At 38.9% G+C, this 14,696-nt stretch overlaps 1 protein-coding gene across 5 annotated transcripts in view; it reads right to left on the reverse strand.

Annotated features, from left to right (window-relative positions):
• Positions 1-14,696, reverse strand: part of L3MBTL4 (L3MBTL histone methyl-lysine binding protein 4) — a 354,831-nt gene that overhangs the window by 179,363 nt on the left and 160,772 nt on the right. For all 5 annotated transcript variants that reach the window (XM_029922680.1, XM_029922679.1, XM_029922681.1 and 2 more), the window contains one exon: positions 12,934-13,048. In XM_029922680.1, the coding sequence (XP_029778540.1) occupies positions 12,934-13,048 (115 nt within the window). The remainder of the gene's footprint in view (positions 1-12,933; positions 13,049-14,696) is intronic.

The following is a 14,696-nucleotide window of genomic DNA, read 5'->3' on the forward strand; positions in this document are numbered from 1 at the left end:
CAAATCTAATTTGTTGAAAAAAAAAAAAAGATTCTTTGGTCTTCAACTAAAAAAGATTCTTTGGTCTTCAACTAGATCTACCTTATTAGAGGCATTGGGGCCTGTCATGTTTCTATGTTATTATTTTTATTCCTACTTTAAAACATTAACAAAGCACTTCCATGCAATCAGATATTTTATTCGGTTGAGCTCTGATTTCTAAAACAGTGTTTACAACAACAGCTGAAGGGGCAGGAAGGGGAAAGTAAGTACAGAAAGATTATGTTTATAAAATGTACAAAGTCAGGCAATCTGGACAACTATTCACTGAGGGCCCACCCTGCGTGGAGGACACAGGCTGAGTCATCCCTGCCCACAGTAGGAAGGGGCACACATAGTCCAGGGCTTAGGGAAGGAGACAGTGGCGCCAACTGACTCATTACATCCTGGACTGTCCTACAAGCATTTTCTGACTTGGATTTACCACCTGTAAGAGTGCGCACATTCCAAGGAGCAAGGGTGAACTGTATAAAAACCCTGCTCCAGGGGATCTTGTGGTCTAAAAGGTAAGCCATCCGTTCACTCATTCGTTCATTCATCCATCCATTCATTCATTCATTCAGTGAGTATGTCTTGAGCTCCAAGTCTGCAGTACTCTGTGGAGGTGATATAGACTGCAATGGACGACCAGCAGGGGCATGGGTCCTTGCCACCATAGGAGAGGTACTCTAGTAATGGAGAGGGGGGTGAGAGCAGAAACAAATAAGCATCTTGTATCACGTTGGCCTGTGAAATATGTCATCCCAAACACAAAGACATCTGAGGAGCTAGACAATGGCAGGTTGCTGTCTGTGGACAGCTTGAGCAGAGACGCCATCTGTGGGAGGGGATACCTGAACAAGCCCAGGGAGCATGTGGCAGCACAAAGCTCCAATCCCAAGGGACAGCAGAGGTGGCAGTAGCAGTAAGGCTGACGTGCTGCAGATGTGGTAAGGGCCAGACTGGCAGGCGCCCCACAAAGACAAGAGTAGAGATCCCTACTAGATGCACGTGGGGCATTCGAGGGGTAAGTAACATGCAACTCTAACCCAAGAGAAGAAGACAAAATACTGTAGGATGTCTGGGGTGGAGACTGTTCATCTCCCTGGGATGTCACATGAAGTTTGAGAGAGAAGGTCACCCACCTTCTGCACAAATGCTAGCAGATAATAGTAGGCACAAGGAACATAGACCCTATCCAGAGGCAAGAAGCCATGAGGGGAGACTAAGAAGAGAGGTAGAAGGAGATGTGAAGTACCTACCATTGCTAAGTCAGGGATAAATGAATGGAAAATTGTGCTTAACAGAGAAGGCTCAGGTGAGAGCTGGTTTATATCCATTTGGTTTGACAACCATAAAGCTAGTGAACAACACAGTAAGAATACTTTTATTTCACTGGTGGTATATTTATGACTGTGATATTGTGATTTACAATAAGAAATATATCCTTGGTCTTCCTCTTTGTCTTGGCACAGAGCTCCCAAAATCCTTGCCTATGATGAGAGCAATAAGGGTCTTTTGTTATGCTAATGACATGAGTTTGGGAAAGCATCTAAGGCTGGAACCAACCAGTGATTAGAAGGCTGGGACTTTTCCTCCCACTCCTGGAGATGGAGAGGGCTTGAAAATCAAGTTCAATTACCAACAGTTAGTGATTTAATCAATCATGCCTACAGAATGAAGCCTCCATAAAAACCCAAAAGGACAAGGTTCCTCTGAACCTTAGCAGCCACTGGGCTGGTAAACATCTGGAGACATGGGGAGAATGTCTATTCAGGAGAGAACATGGAAACTCTGGGCTCCTTGCCCTATGCATCTCTTCCATCTAGCTTCTATTCCTGAATTATATCCTTTTATAATAAACAGATCATCTAATAAGTGAAATGTTTTTCTGAGTTCTGGGAGGAACTCTAGCAAATTAATTGAACCCAAGCAGTGGGTCATTGGAACCTCTGATCTACAGCTGCCAAAAGTATAGGTGATGATCGATCTGGGCTTATGACTGGCATCTGAAGTTGGTGATTGGAGCAGTCTTGTAGGACTGAACCCTTAACCTGTGGAACGTGATGCATTGTTCTCCAGGTAAACACTGTAAGGATGGAGTTGAATTACAGCCAGGGTTGAAAAACTGCTTGCTGTTAGATAAAAGGCACACATCGAAATTAGGTGCAGAAGTGCAACGTATTCAGATTTTTATTTTAAAGAACAGCAAAGTTCTTTAGTTCATTTAAATGAGGCTTATAGGGTCAGCTAATTTTAAATCTAAATCAATAATTCTAAATGTTTCAAACTATTCCTAAATGTTGGTCAATATTCGCTCAGAGATCAGCAACCCCTTTATGGATAGTACAGTTATAACAAGTACCTAGAAAACAACCACACTGGTTTTAGGAAATAAAGTCAACTTCCAATTTTCTAGATCAATGAAGAGAAATGGCACAGGAAGCAAATGTGCCTGTGCTCTTCACCTCAGCTTTACTATTTATTGAAGGGCCAGTATGCACCAGACAACTGAAAACAGCCACTAAGGTATTTAATTACGTGGGGTGCCTGGTGGCTCAGTAGATTCTTAATTTCTGATCAGGTCATGGTCTCACAGTTTTGTGAGTTCAAGCCCCATGTTGGGCTCTGCACTGACAGCACAGATTCTCCACCTCCTCTCTTCCTTCCCAGCTCACACTTTCTCTGTCTTTCTCAAAAATTAAAAATAAATAATTATTTAATCACACAAGGCTATAAGTCCCAGAGGTAAAGTAACTTTCCCAGAGATACAGAGTCAGCAAGAATAGAATGAAATTTAGATCTAAGTTTTTCTAGCTCCAAAGTCCATATCTTGCTTCTCAAATTTGGTGAATTTCCAAAGCAAGAACTACTTACTGAACATCCCATTGCTCAATGGGATGGGCAGTCTGTAGGTGGATAATTCACAATATAATAAAATAAATGAGATCTATTTAAAGAAATTTAGCATCAAATGTGACTGAGGTCCAAGTTTCCAAATGATATGACTAAAAATATTGTCAAAAGGCAGTTCTGTAGATGACCGAGGTAGGCATGTTTTTTGGTTCTGGTGTATTTATGCCTTTTCAAAGACATTCAGGGAATGCAAAGCACAACAGAAAGAGCTTGACAATTTGACAACTAAGTTGTCTTTCCACCATTAAAGACGATACATCAGATAAAACAGACAAATTATGCCTTCATGGCATGAGAAAAGGAGAATTTAATCTGACAATGGGACACTGGGTGAACCGCAACTGAGCACCCGTGGATAGGTACGGTGGTGGGGAGGAAAGCCGCACCAGCCATACAAACTGGTGCTCATAATGGGAGCCCTAAAGTTTTCATTCTCAAGTGGCTTGTCACAGTTAACCTTTTCATAACTTACAACAGGCCTCAGAGATGGAATGTCATGAATTATTGAATATTATGGTTTTTGCAAAAATACACCATATAAACATTTTTGCAGAAGCTTGGGCCATACAATCTGTATCATAGCTGGGTTCAATGTCTGCACTGAGTATAAATAGATGAATTAAATGGCATTAGAAAAATAGAAATAAATTAAAGTAACTACCACTCACTTAGAAAAACAAAATTTAATAAATTGAATAAAATTGTATAAGAGCCAACAAATCTAATTTTATTTATGCTTGTGCCATTTCCATCTCTAAAAGGGCTACCACTCTCCCTCCTCTGGTCCAGGTCCTCTGTGCTTTTCTGGGCCCAGGTAAACACCATTCTAAGATGCCTGGCTAGACTGGCCCTGTGTGTTCTGCTCTTTTTTAAAACCACATTTAGAAATGGAGCAATGTGCACTAAGTTTTCATTGGCAGATATAGGATTTTATTCTACTTCATACCTGTGCAAACTACAGCTCCCTCAAACATAAATGAAAAGCTCATGGATAAAAAATTCATATTATATCTATATCTATATCTATGTCTATTGTTTTTTTTCTTTGTTTCCAAAGCGTTATAATACTGAGCTGCAAATATGTTGGAAAAGAGTCATGGGGAAAATGTCCATAACAAAATACAGATGAGAAAAATGGATTTAAAAACTGTCTGCTTCATATTTTCTTTTAATTTTTCTTATTTTTACAGAACACCACTAACAGGCAAACTGCTGTAATGCTTTTTGTAAAATTTCACTAGAGTAAACCTATAAAATACATAAAGTTCAAGTTGGGTTTAGCCTCCGTAAAATGGTAGAGTACATAAGATGACCTCTAAGATTTTTCCTAAATCTTAAATTTTTAGTATTCTTTGCAATGTTTGATCTGTAAATCTATTGTATCATATATAATAAAGTACTAAGGCAATTCTTGAGTTACATAAATATAACAAAAGTAAAACAGAAGTGTGTAAAAATATATGAAAGTTAAAATATCTGAAAATACCTTATAATACTTGTAAATTAATGTTGGAAATATATTTCATCTGCTTATATATGAGAAAATGTTATATGTGGTTTTATAGATCTACATATAAGATATAATTACTTTGATCTAATTTTCAAAGATCCTGGACATTATAAGTTTAGTTTGAATTATAACAGTAAATAATATCAACTCTTTGACTTAATGTAGCACTCAGCAATAAAAGCTGATTGGATGTTGTTGATGGTGCAAATATGATCCATAAGAGACATGACAAGAATCAGGATGTTACACGTAATTCCCATGGTAAAGCAAGAGCTCCTGCCTGCTCCTCACCACACGGGTGGTGGACATCAGCTGAGGGGGTGACTTTTCTGTAAAGAAAGCTAAGATATGGAGGAATGTATAGAAAGGTGATGTACTGGCTTCAAAATCTTATAAGGCCAATAGTGAAGGCGCTATGAGTACTCCTGCTTGGTATAAATGAAGTAATTCTGCTTTGGGAAGAGTAAGGTACAGCAGCGAGCAAAGCACAGATTGTGAAGCACCTTGTGGACATGCACAGAAAGGAGTCTGTCAGATACTGGATGCCAATGAAGAGCTTTAAGAATGGAGACCCACAATGTCAACCAAACTTAAAGAAAAAAGAATAGATAATACGGTTAGGTTTGAGTTTTACACAATGACAGGAAAGACATCAGCAAAGATAGTCATAAGGCTCTTGCAACAGTCAAGACCTTCACACTTTGTTTTGTTGGATACCTTGACCAAATATTTGTTTTTACTTTCCAGTGGGGAAAAAATTGGTAATAAATAAATAAATAATAGAATAGATTGTGTGTGTGTTGGGGGCGGTATTTTTGCTTTAACAATAGAGGCATGGATGGTATCTACTGATCTATATTATAACCATGTCTTAAAATCTAGGTATTTAAAAATTAATAATACTAATGGTGCACATATAAATAATTATACGCCATAGTGTCAGTCAAGCAATATGTAATAAACCATATATTAATAATAATTTATCCAAACACATTTATAACAAAAAAGCAAGCACAGTGGAAAAAGAATAGCCTGGCCAACTGAAGACAGCCAATTCTCCCAAATTATAGGGATTCCAAATACCTAAATGTGAATGAACAAAAGGGGAATCTTGTAATATTGCCAAAAAACAGGGAAGTCAAACATAAGAAAATTTGACAACTGCAGGTATTTTTAAAAAGTCACATCAAGACAGGTGGGAGGAGCAAAGAAGTGGTCCAGTCAGGATCCACACTCGCAGCACAACCCATAAGCAGGAAGGATATGAAAAACACAGAGATCTTCCCTGAGGAGCAAGAGGTTCAAGCCCTCCTCAGGTGCCCCTGCCCTGAGGACCTACACCAGGAAGAAGAGTCCCCATAATGTCTGGCTTGGCAAATCAGCATAACTTTAGGAAACCAAGACTCTACTCTTAAAGGGCCAGCGCACAAGCACACTCACTCTGAGACACCACACAGAGGCAGCCATTTGAGAAGCACCTGAACCGTAATCTCCATCAATGGAGATTTATTGACTCAGGTTAGGACACATGTCAGAGGGGCAGGGATCTGTAGGCATGTTCTTGAGGAACAGAAGCATGGCGGGGGGCACCATCTTTCTTACTCTCCATCTACCGTAGTGATTAGAGATGGCAAGTGCCATTTCTGACACTGTCCATGACCCCTGCCAACATTCCTCCTGCTGCCCTGGTGGTCCCTGCAGGTCTGCCCTGCCTGACATACCCCCCCCCCCCCCCCCCCCCCCCCCCCCCCCCCCCCCCCCCCCCCCCCCCCCCCCCCCCAGCAGGCACCACTCCAAGCCAGCTCTGGCCCTGCCACATTGGCAGGTGGCCTCATCTGGGTTCGGCATTCTCCCAAAATGGCTCCTGCCCCTACTGCACCCAGCAGATGGCCTTACCTGGGACAAGTACCACTAAAAGCATCTCCCAGAAGGCGCCTGGGTGGCTCAGTCAGCTGGGTATACCGATTCGTGATTTCAGCTCAGATCACGATCTCACGGGTTAGGAGATGAGCTACAGGTTATGCTCTGTGCTGACAGTGTGAAGCCTGCTTAAGATTGTCTCTTTCTCTCTCTCTCTGCCTCTCCCTTATTAGCATGTTCTCTCTCTCTCTCTTTCTGTGTCTCTGACTCTCAAAATAAATAAACTGAAAAAAGTAACACTTTTTTTAAAAATTAAATTTTTAAAAATTAAAAAAAAAGCAACTCCCAGAAGAGGATACACCAGAACTAGAGCCAAACCTAGAAATGCACAGGTGTCCCCCCTACAAGAGCTTCAGCTCCCTGCAGCTGGTGAGCAGTCTGGGCCCAGGACTGATGCACCTCCAAATGGCTCTCAACCTCCAGGGATAGGAGTATTTATCTGCAACAGGCACAGCCCAGACACAAAGAGGCACATGTAGCAGACACAGGTGACACCTCTGGGGACCTGGTTCTGGTGAGCAGGGAGGACCGTGCTTCTGAGTCCCACAGGACACCTTGTACATACTGCCACTCTTTTAAGACATAGTGACCTACCTAACATAGAGAAATAAACACAGATCAGCAGGTGAAACAAGGAGAGAGAGAGAGAGAAATGTTCCAAGTGAAAGAACAAGACAAAACCTCAAAAAAAAAGAATTTAATGAAACAGATATAAGCAATCTACCTGATAAAGAGTTCAAAGTCATGGACATAAAGATCCCACATTTGAAAAAAGAGTAAATGAATACAATTAGAACTTCAAAAAGAAATAGAAAATATAAAAATGAATCAATTAGAGCTGAAGAATACAATAACTTAAGTGAAAATTACACTAGATGGAATCAACATCAGATTAGAGGATGCTGCCGAAGGGATTAGCAATCTGGAAGAGGTAATAGCAGGAATCACCTAAGCAGAGCAGCTAAAAGAAAAAAGAATTAAAAAAAATAAGAACAGCTTAAGGGATCTCTGTAACAACAAACTAACATTCACATTAGAAGGGTCCCAGAAGGAGAGAAAAGAGGGTTGAAAACTTACTTGAAGAAATGATAGCTGAGGTGCACCTGGGTGACTCAGCTGGCTGAGCATCCAACTCTTGCTCTCAGTTCAAGTTATGGTCACATGGCTCTTGAGTTCAAGCCCCGGGTCAAGCTACAGAGCAGAGCCTGCTTGGGATTCTGTCTCCTTCTCTCCCTGCCCCTCCCCACTCATGCTCACTCTGGCTCGCTCGCTCTCTCTCTCTCTCTCTCTCTCTCTCTCTCTCTCTCTCTCAAAAATAAATAAATAACTGTTAAATAAAAGAAATAATAGCTGAAATCTTCCTGAACCTGGGGAAGGAAATAGACACCCAGGTCCAAGAAGTACAAAGAGCCCCAAACAAGAGAAACCTGAGGAGGCCCACAGCAAGACACATAATAATTAAAGTGGCAAAAATTAAAATGAAAGAGATGACCTTATACACAGAAATCAACTAATTACATAGACGAGAACACCCATTAGACTATCAGCTGATTTTTCAGCAGAAACTTTACAAGTCAGAAGGGAATGGCAGAGTAAGTTAAACTGAAAGGGAAAAACCTACAACCAAGAATACTCTACTGAGCAAGGTTACCATTCAGAATTGAAGGACAGGGAAGGCGTTTCCCTAACAAACAAAAGTTAAAGAGGTTCATCCCCACTAAAGGTCCATACAATAAGTGTTTAAAAGGACTTATTCAAGCAGAAAAGAAAAGGCCATAAGTAGAAGAAAATTGTAAAAGAAAAATCCACATGATAAAAGCAAACATCATAAAGGTAGTGGATCAAACACTTATAAAGCTACCATAGAGGTTAAAAGACAAAAGTAGTAAAATAAACTATATCTACAATAATTAGTTAAGGGATATAAAAAAAGATATAAAATATGTCAAAAATAAAACAAGTGGGGGGAGTAAAAATGTAGAATGTGTTCAAATTTAAGTGACTATCAACTTAAAATAGACTTCTATACACATAGGGTGTTATAGTATGAATGACCTCATGGTAACCACAAAACAAAAACCTATATACATACACAAAAAAGAGAGAGAAAGAAAGAGGGAGAGAGAGAAAGAGAGAAGAGATTTCTAAGTGGTTCAGTTAGTTGAGCATTGGACTCTTGATTTTGGCTCCGGTCATGATCCCGGGGATGAGGGATTAAGCTCCATGTCAGGTTCTGTGCTGAACGTGAAGCCTGCTTGAAATTCTCTCTCCCTCTCTCTCCCTCTCTCTCCCTCTCTCTCCCTCTCTCCCTCTCTCTCCCTCTCCCTCTCTCTCCCTCTCTCTCTCTCCCTTTCTCTCTGTCTCCCCCTGCCCCTGTCCCCAACACACTCTCTCTCTCAAATATAAATAAACAAATAAATAATAAATAGCAAAGAATCCAAATATAACACTAATGAAAGTCATCAAACCACAAGGGAAAAGAGCAAGAAAGGAACAGAGAAGAACTACAAAAACAACCAGAAAACAATTACTGAAATATCAGTAAGTACATACCTATCAATAATTACTTTAAATGGACTAAATCTCCAATCAAGAGGCAAAGGGTGGCTGAATGGACCAAAACCCCCCACAAGACCTATCTATATGCTGACTATAAGAGACTTATTTAGGACCTAATAAACATAGACTGAAAGTGAAAGTATGGGGGAAGATAGTCCTTGCAAATGGAAATGAAAAGAAAGCAGGGGTAGTAATACCCCTGTCATATAACAGAGAAAATAGCCTGTAAAATAAAGATTATGTCAATAGACAAACTGTGCATTATAAAATAATAAAGGAATCAATCCAACAAAAGGCTGTAACAATTGTAAATGTATATGCAGAGAACACAGAATCACCTAACCATTAAATATTAAATATTAAATATTAATATTAAAGCAAATATTAACAGACATAAAGGAAGAAATTGACAGTAATACAATAATAGTAGGAAACTTCAGCACCCCACTTACACCCATGGATATATCATACAGACAGTAAATCAGTATGGAAAGAGTGGCTCTAAACAACACATTAGTTGACATAGACCTAATCGATATATTCCATCCCAGAAGAATGTATGATCCTTAAATTGCAGATAGAACATTCTCTGGAATAGATCACATGTTAGGTCACAAAACAAGTCTCAATAAATTTAAAAAGATTTAAATCACATGAGACATTTTTCCAAACTCTAGAAATCAATTACAAGGAGGAAAAAAACTATATATTTAGACCTAAATGTACAACATTATGAAAATTGTAGAAAACATAGGCAATAAAGTGTTAAACATGGGTCTTACGCAATAACTATTTTGTATTTTTCTCCTCAGACAAGGGTAACTAAAGCAAAAATAAATGAGATTATACCTCCTAAAAAGCTTCTGCATGGGGAGAGAAACCATAAGCAAAATGAAAAGACAATCTACTGAATGGGAGAAGATATATGCCAATGGTACACCCAATAAGGGGTGAATATCCAAGATATATATAACACTCACACAAACGACATCAAAAAACCCCAAACAATCCAATTAAAAAATGGGCAGAAAACTCCAATAGACATTTTCCCAAAGAAGATATCCAGATGGCTACAGACACATAAAAAGGGTTTAACATCATTAGTCAACAGGGAAATGCAGATCAAAACTACAGTGAGATAGTATCTCACACCAGCCAGAATGGCTAGTATCAAAAATACAAGAAATAGCAAGTGCTGGCAACCACGTAGGGAAAACAGAACCCTTGTGCACCCTCAGTAGGAATGTAAATGGGCACAGCCACTTTGGAAAAAGTAAAAACTCAAAAAACTAAAAGCAGAACTACCATACCAGCCAGCATTTCCACTTCTGAATATTTATCTGAAGAAAACAAAACATTAATTCAAAAAGTGGTCTGTACCCCTATGTTTACTGCAGCATTATGTACAGTAGTCAAGGTACAGCCTAAGTGTCCATCAACAGATGAATAGATAAAGGAGATGTGGGACATACATATATAAAGTGGAATATTACTCATCCATAAAAAGATTGAAATCTTGCCATTTGCAACAACATAGACCTAGAACATATTATACTGGGTTAAATAAGACAGAGAAAAAACAAATACCACATAATTTCACTCATGTGTGGAATCTAAACAAAACAAAATAGAAACAGACTCATAAATACAGAGAACAAGGGGGAAGGGATTGTGGGGATGGGTGAAATAAATAAAGTGGATTAAGAGGTACACATTTCCAGTTATAAAGCACATCCAGGGGATATAAAGTACAGCATAGGGAATACAGTCAATAACACCGTAGTAACTCTGTACAGTGACAGATGGTGACTACACTTATGACAATCATTCTGTAGTGTATATAAATGTCAAATCACTACAAAGTATACCTGAAACGAATATAACACTGTGTGCCAACTATAATTCAGTAATAAATAAATATAAATAAATAAATGAATAAAAAGAAAGAGAGAAGGAGGAGGGAGGGAAAGAGGGAGAAAGTAAGGAAGAAATTAAAATATTTGGAAAACTATAGTCACAATTATAGCACAATTTCAAGTTTTGTAGTCCTAATAATTCACATAATTTCATGCAAAAATGATAATCTATAGAATGTTATATCACTTCTTGACAGTGGCCAGCACCAATTCAGGACATACTATGGGGCTGAGTAGTTTTTAAAGTATTGCGTGCATTTATCTCATTTAATCATTATAAATTTTTGAGATAGACACACTAATATTATCTCCATTTTCTAGATGAGGAAATGGGCACAGACAGTCACACAGCTATGTGAGCAATAAAACTAAGATTCAAATCCAAGCACACTGGCTCCAGATTCCACACTTTTAAGTGATAGGCTATATTGCCTCTAGAACCTGAATTTTGAGATCTATCTTAGGCTTTTCAGGAGGATCTGTGCAACTGAGTAACCAGCAGTCTGCAGATCACGGGGAGCCATGATGAGAGATCAAATGCAAGAGCCCTGGGAAGAAGCAGGCAGGAGTCATAGATAGATTTTGGAGGAATTAAGTTAGAGAATCAGTAAGACTTGGTGACTATAGGTGGGGTGTGAGGTGCAAGAAAAGATAAGGGGGGAGCCAAGTCCAGAATGACTCTGCTTAAGAAGTAGGAACTCTGGAAGTAAGTAGGAACTACAGTAGAAAAACAAGATTTTTGGCTTGGGATGGAGTTCAGTTCGATCCATAGACTTTGAGATGTTTATGAGATACTCAGTTTGAGAAGCTGGTTAGGCAGTATGACAAAGAGGAAGGCAATGGGTGAGATGGAGTTGAATCAAGAGAGGGTGTCTCTGTCTCTGAGGTGGTGACCCATTCCCACTTCCATCGAGACCATTCTTACTTGAGAAAGTTACTGTGATGAGGGACGGATGTGTGTGTAACCATGTGGGAAATGGGGAGGTTAATATAAAATGAGAAACATCTCTCTGACATACTGGGGTGTGAAATCAGGGAGAGTGAAAAGTGGAATCAGAAAAAAAAAAAAAGAAACAGAGCACAAATCCTAACACATTTCCCCCAACATAGAACTGACCGTGGTCTCTGGGTTTTACATTCTGTATGTACAGACTCCATGCTTGCTAACACACTCTAAGTTCCACGAGGACCTGCACCTTCTTGACTCTGTAGTTTTTGAAGTACTCAGCACAATGTAAAGATGTCAAGTTAGTAAGTCAGGAGCGCTACTCACTTCTATAAGTTCAGGAATTCTTCTCACTCCTCTAAGTTAAGGAACTACTTCAAAGATGCAGTTAGACCTTAAGATTCTAGCATCACGGGGCTGGCTCAATAAAAGATAACCTCATTAACAGAGTAATGTGTTGGCCTTTATCCCAAGAAACAGAAAAACACCAGAAGCAGTGAGGGAGCAAAACAAGCCAAAGAATGGAGTGCCTGCACATGTATCTGGAACCGGTAATTATTAGTCATGTCAACCTCATCTGATCGAAGGAATTCTTCAGATAAAAAGAGGAGATATTTTGGTTCAAAGTTCATTAAAATTTAGAGTTGTTCATTTCCTCTTTAAGTAGCTAGAAAGAAATAATGAAAATACCAATATAACAGAGGACATTTTTTCAACAAATGTTTTTAATTGCTGAAATTTAAAATATTTGTTCTTTCTAAAACCTTCTGACATATAATCTACATGACAAAATTAATTAAGATGGGATATTTAAAAAAAAACAAAATGCATGTCAGCTAAAATCAATGGCCCAACTGGTAGACTGGGTGAAAGTTTCCCAAACTAAAATATAGAAAATAAAGATTTTTCTAGACAACACTGTCAAAATATTTCCTTAAATATTATTATAACTTTTTAAAACTAAAAAGCATGCCCTTTGAGGCTTCATTGTTAATAATTAGATTTCAGCATAGCTGTGGCACTAATCAATCAATTCACCTATCTGCTATTTAGCTTTGAAATACTTATAATGACAGGAAAAGAACAGCATTAAGGTAGGAATTCAAGCTAAGCATTTAAAAATCAACAACAGAGAACAAAATACTCACGATATGGTACTTCCAAGGGATGCCCTGTTATGTCACACCATCCAATTGGGTGGATGTCAGGGCTGTCTGCATCCATCCAGTAGTCGTATTTGTGGTCCCAGCCATCAAAGTGAACCTGTTGAGTTATTAGTATTTACTAATCAGTATTTCACTATGCCTGCATCAAATGATTAGAAAACAGACCTGTGAAATTGAGATTGAAATTATAATAACCATACATTACAGCTGAAACAATATTTAAAATGTGCCACCAAAAGGGCCGTCTAATGTAACTACCAAAAAGTATTTTACCAATTTTTCTGAGAAATGAAAGAAGTTGGTAAATAAAAAAAATCTGTTAGAGGGACGCCTAGATGGTTCAGTCAGTTAAGCATCCAACTTCGCCTCAGGTCATGATCCTGTGGTCTGTGTGTTAGAGCCCCGCATCGGGCTCTGTGCTGACATCTCAGAGCCTGGCACCTGCGTCAGATTCTGTGTGTCTCTCTCTCCCTGCACGTCCCCGGCTCACGCTCTGTCTCTCTCAAAAATAAATAAAAACATTAAAAATATTTTTTTAAAAATCTGTCAGAGATTGATCAGAATCTGAAGGGATAATATCAGTCCATTTGCCCAACTAATACTGTAATGCTGGCGGAAGAACACTGCCTCTACTGGTTTCAGCTGCTAGAACCATGTCAGAAACATGAAACAGTCACTAATTTGACGTAAGTACAAGGCTTACCCTATTGGGAAATGCATCAATTTTAGAGTGAAAGTTAGCAGTAAGTTTCAAAATCCTGACAACCAAGGAGAGATTGAGCCATTGAAACAATGGAGGCACAGGAGCGGACGAAATATGCTACTAAGGTAGACGGATTAATGGCTCTCTTGATAGCTGTAAAGGACAGTGTAAGCTTTCAGGAAACCTGAGGAAGGGATATGGCTCAGGTCCAACAATCCAGCAAATGGTTACCACTGTTTCGCATCTTAGCTGCAAAATATACATACACATACATATGACTCGCATACACACACACATATAGGTCTGAGAAGAAAAACTAAAACTCAATTTCTGAAACAAAAATCACACACTTATTTCTGAAACTTATAAAATGCTAGGTTCTAGAAATTTCCTATCAGAATGAATGAACCAAATTATTTGCAGGCAAAAGAATTAAGAATGATAATATTTCATAACTTTATTTACTCTCTTACATATTTTGTTTCTGTCAGTTAAATAAGGAATCCCTTTTTCAATGCAAAAAAAAAACCCACAATTTTTTGAAAATCAAAATTTGAATAAAAAGAGCAAGATTGCTGGCATTATAAAAACGTGAGTCTGTTATGCAGGACATAGGACCACACACACACACACAAAGATAAAATTGTGTGTAGTAAGTCCCAAGTGAAGTCCAACACTTTTTCCTCAAGATCCACCTTTCTAAATAAGTGGTTCTCCAAATTTGGTTCCCAGATCATCAGCATCAGCATCACCTGGGCACATGTGAGAAATGCAGATTGCTGGGCCCCACGTCAAACCACTGAATCAGACACTTTACAGGACAGGGCCTCACAATTTGTTTGTAAACAAGTCCTCCATATATCTAATGTATACTGAAGTTTGAGAACCAACAATAACAATAACTTTCAAGTAAATATTTCTACCAAACTTAGGCTTCTGGCTGAGACAGAGTGCTCTTTCCCAGTAGTAACTATAACACTGGACTGAACATACAAAGGCACTGTAGACACTGGACAACAGGCACCTCAAATATGTAATCCCC

Source organism: Suricata suricatta, chromosome 14 (assembly GCF_006229205.1).
Source record: "Suricata suricatta isolate VVHF042 chromosome 14, meerkat_22Aug2017_6uvM2_HiC, whole genome shotgun sequence".
Classification (NCBI taxonomy): domain Eukaryota; kingdom Metazoa; phylum Chordata; class Mammalia; order Carnivora; family Herpestidae; genus Suricata; species Suricata suricatta.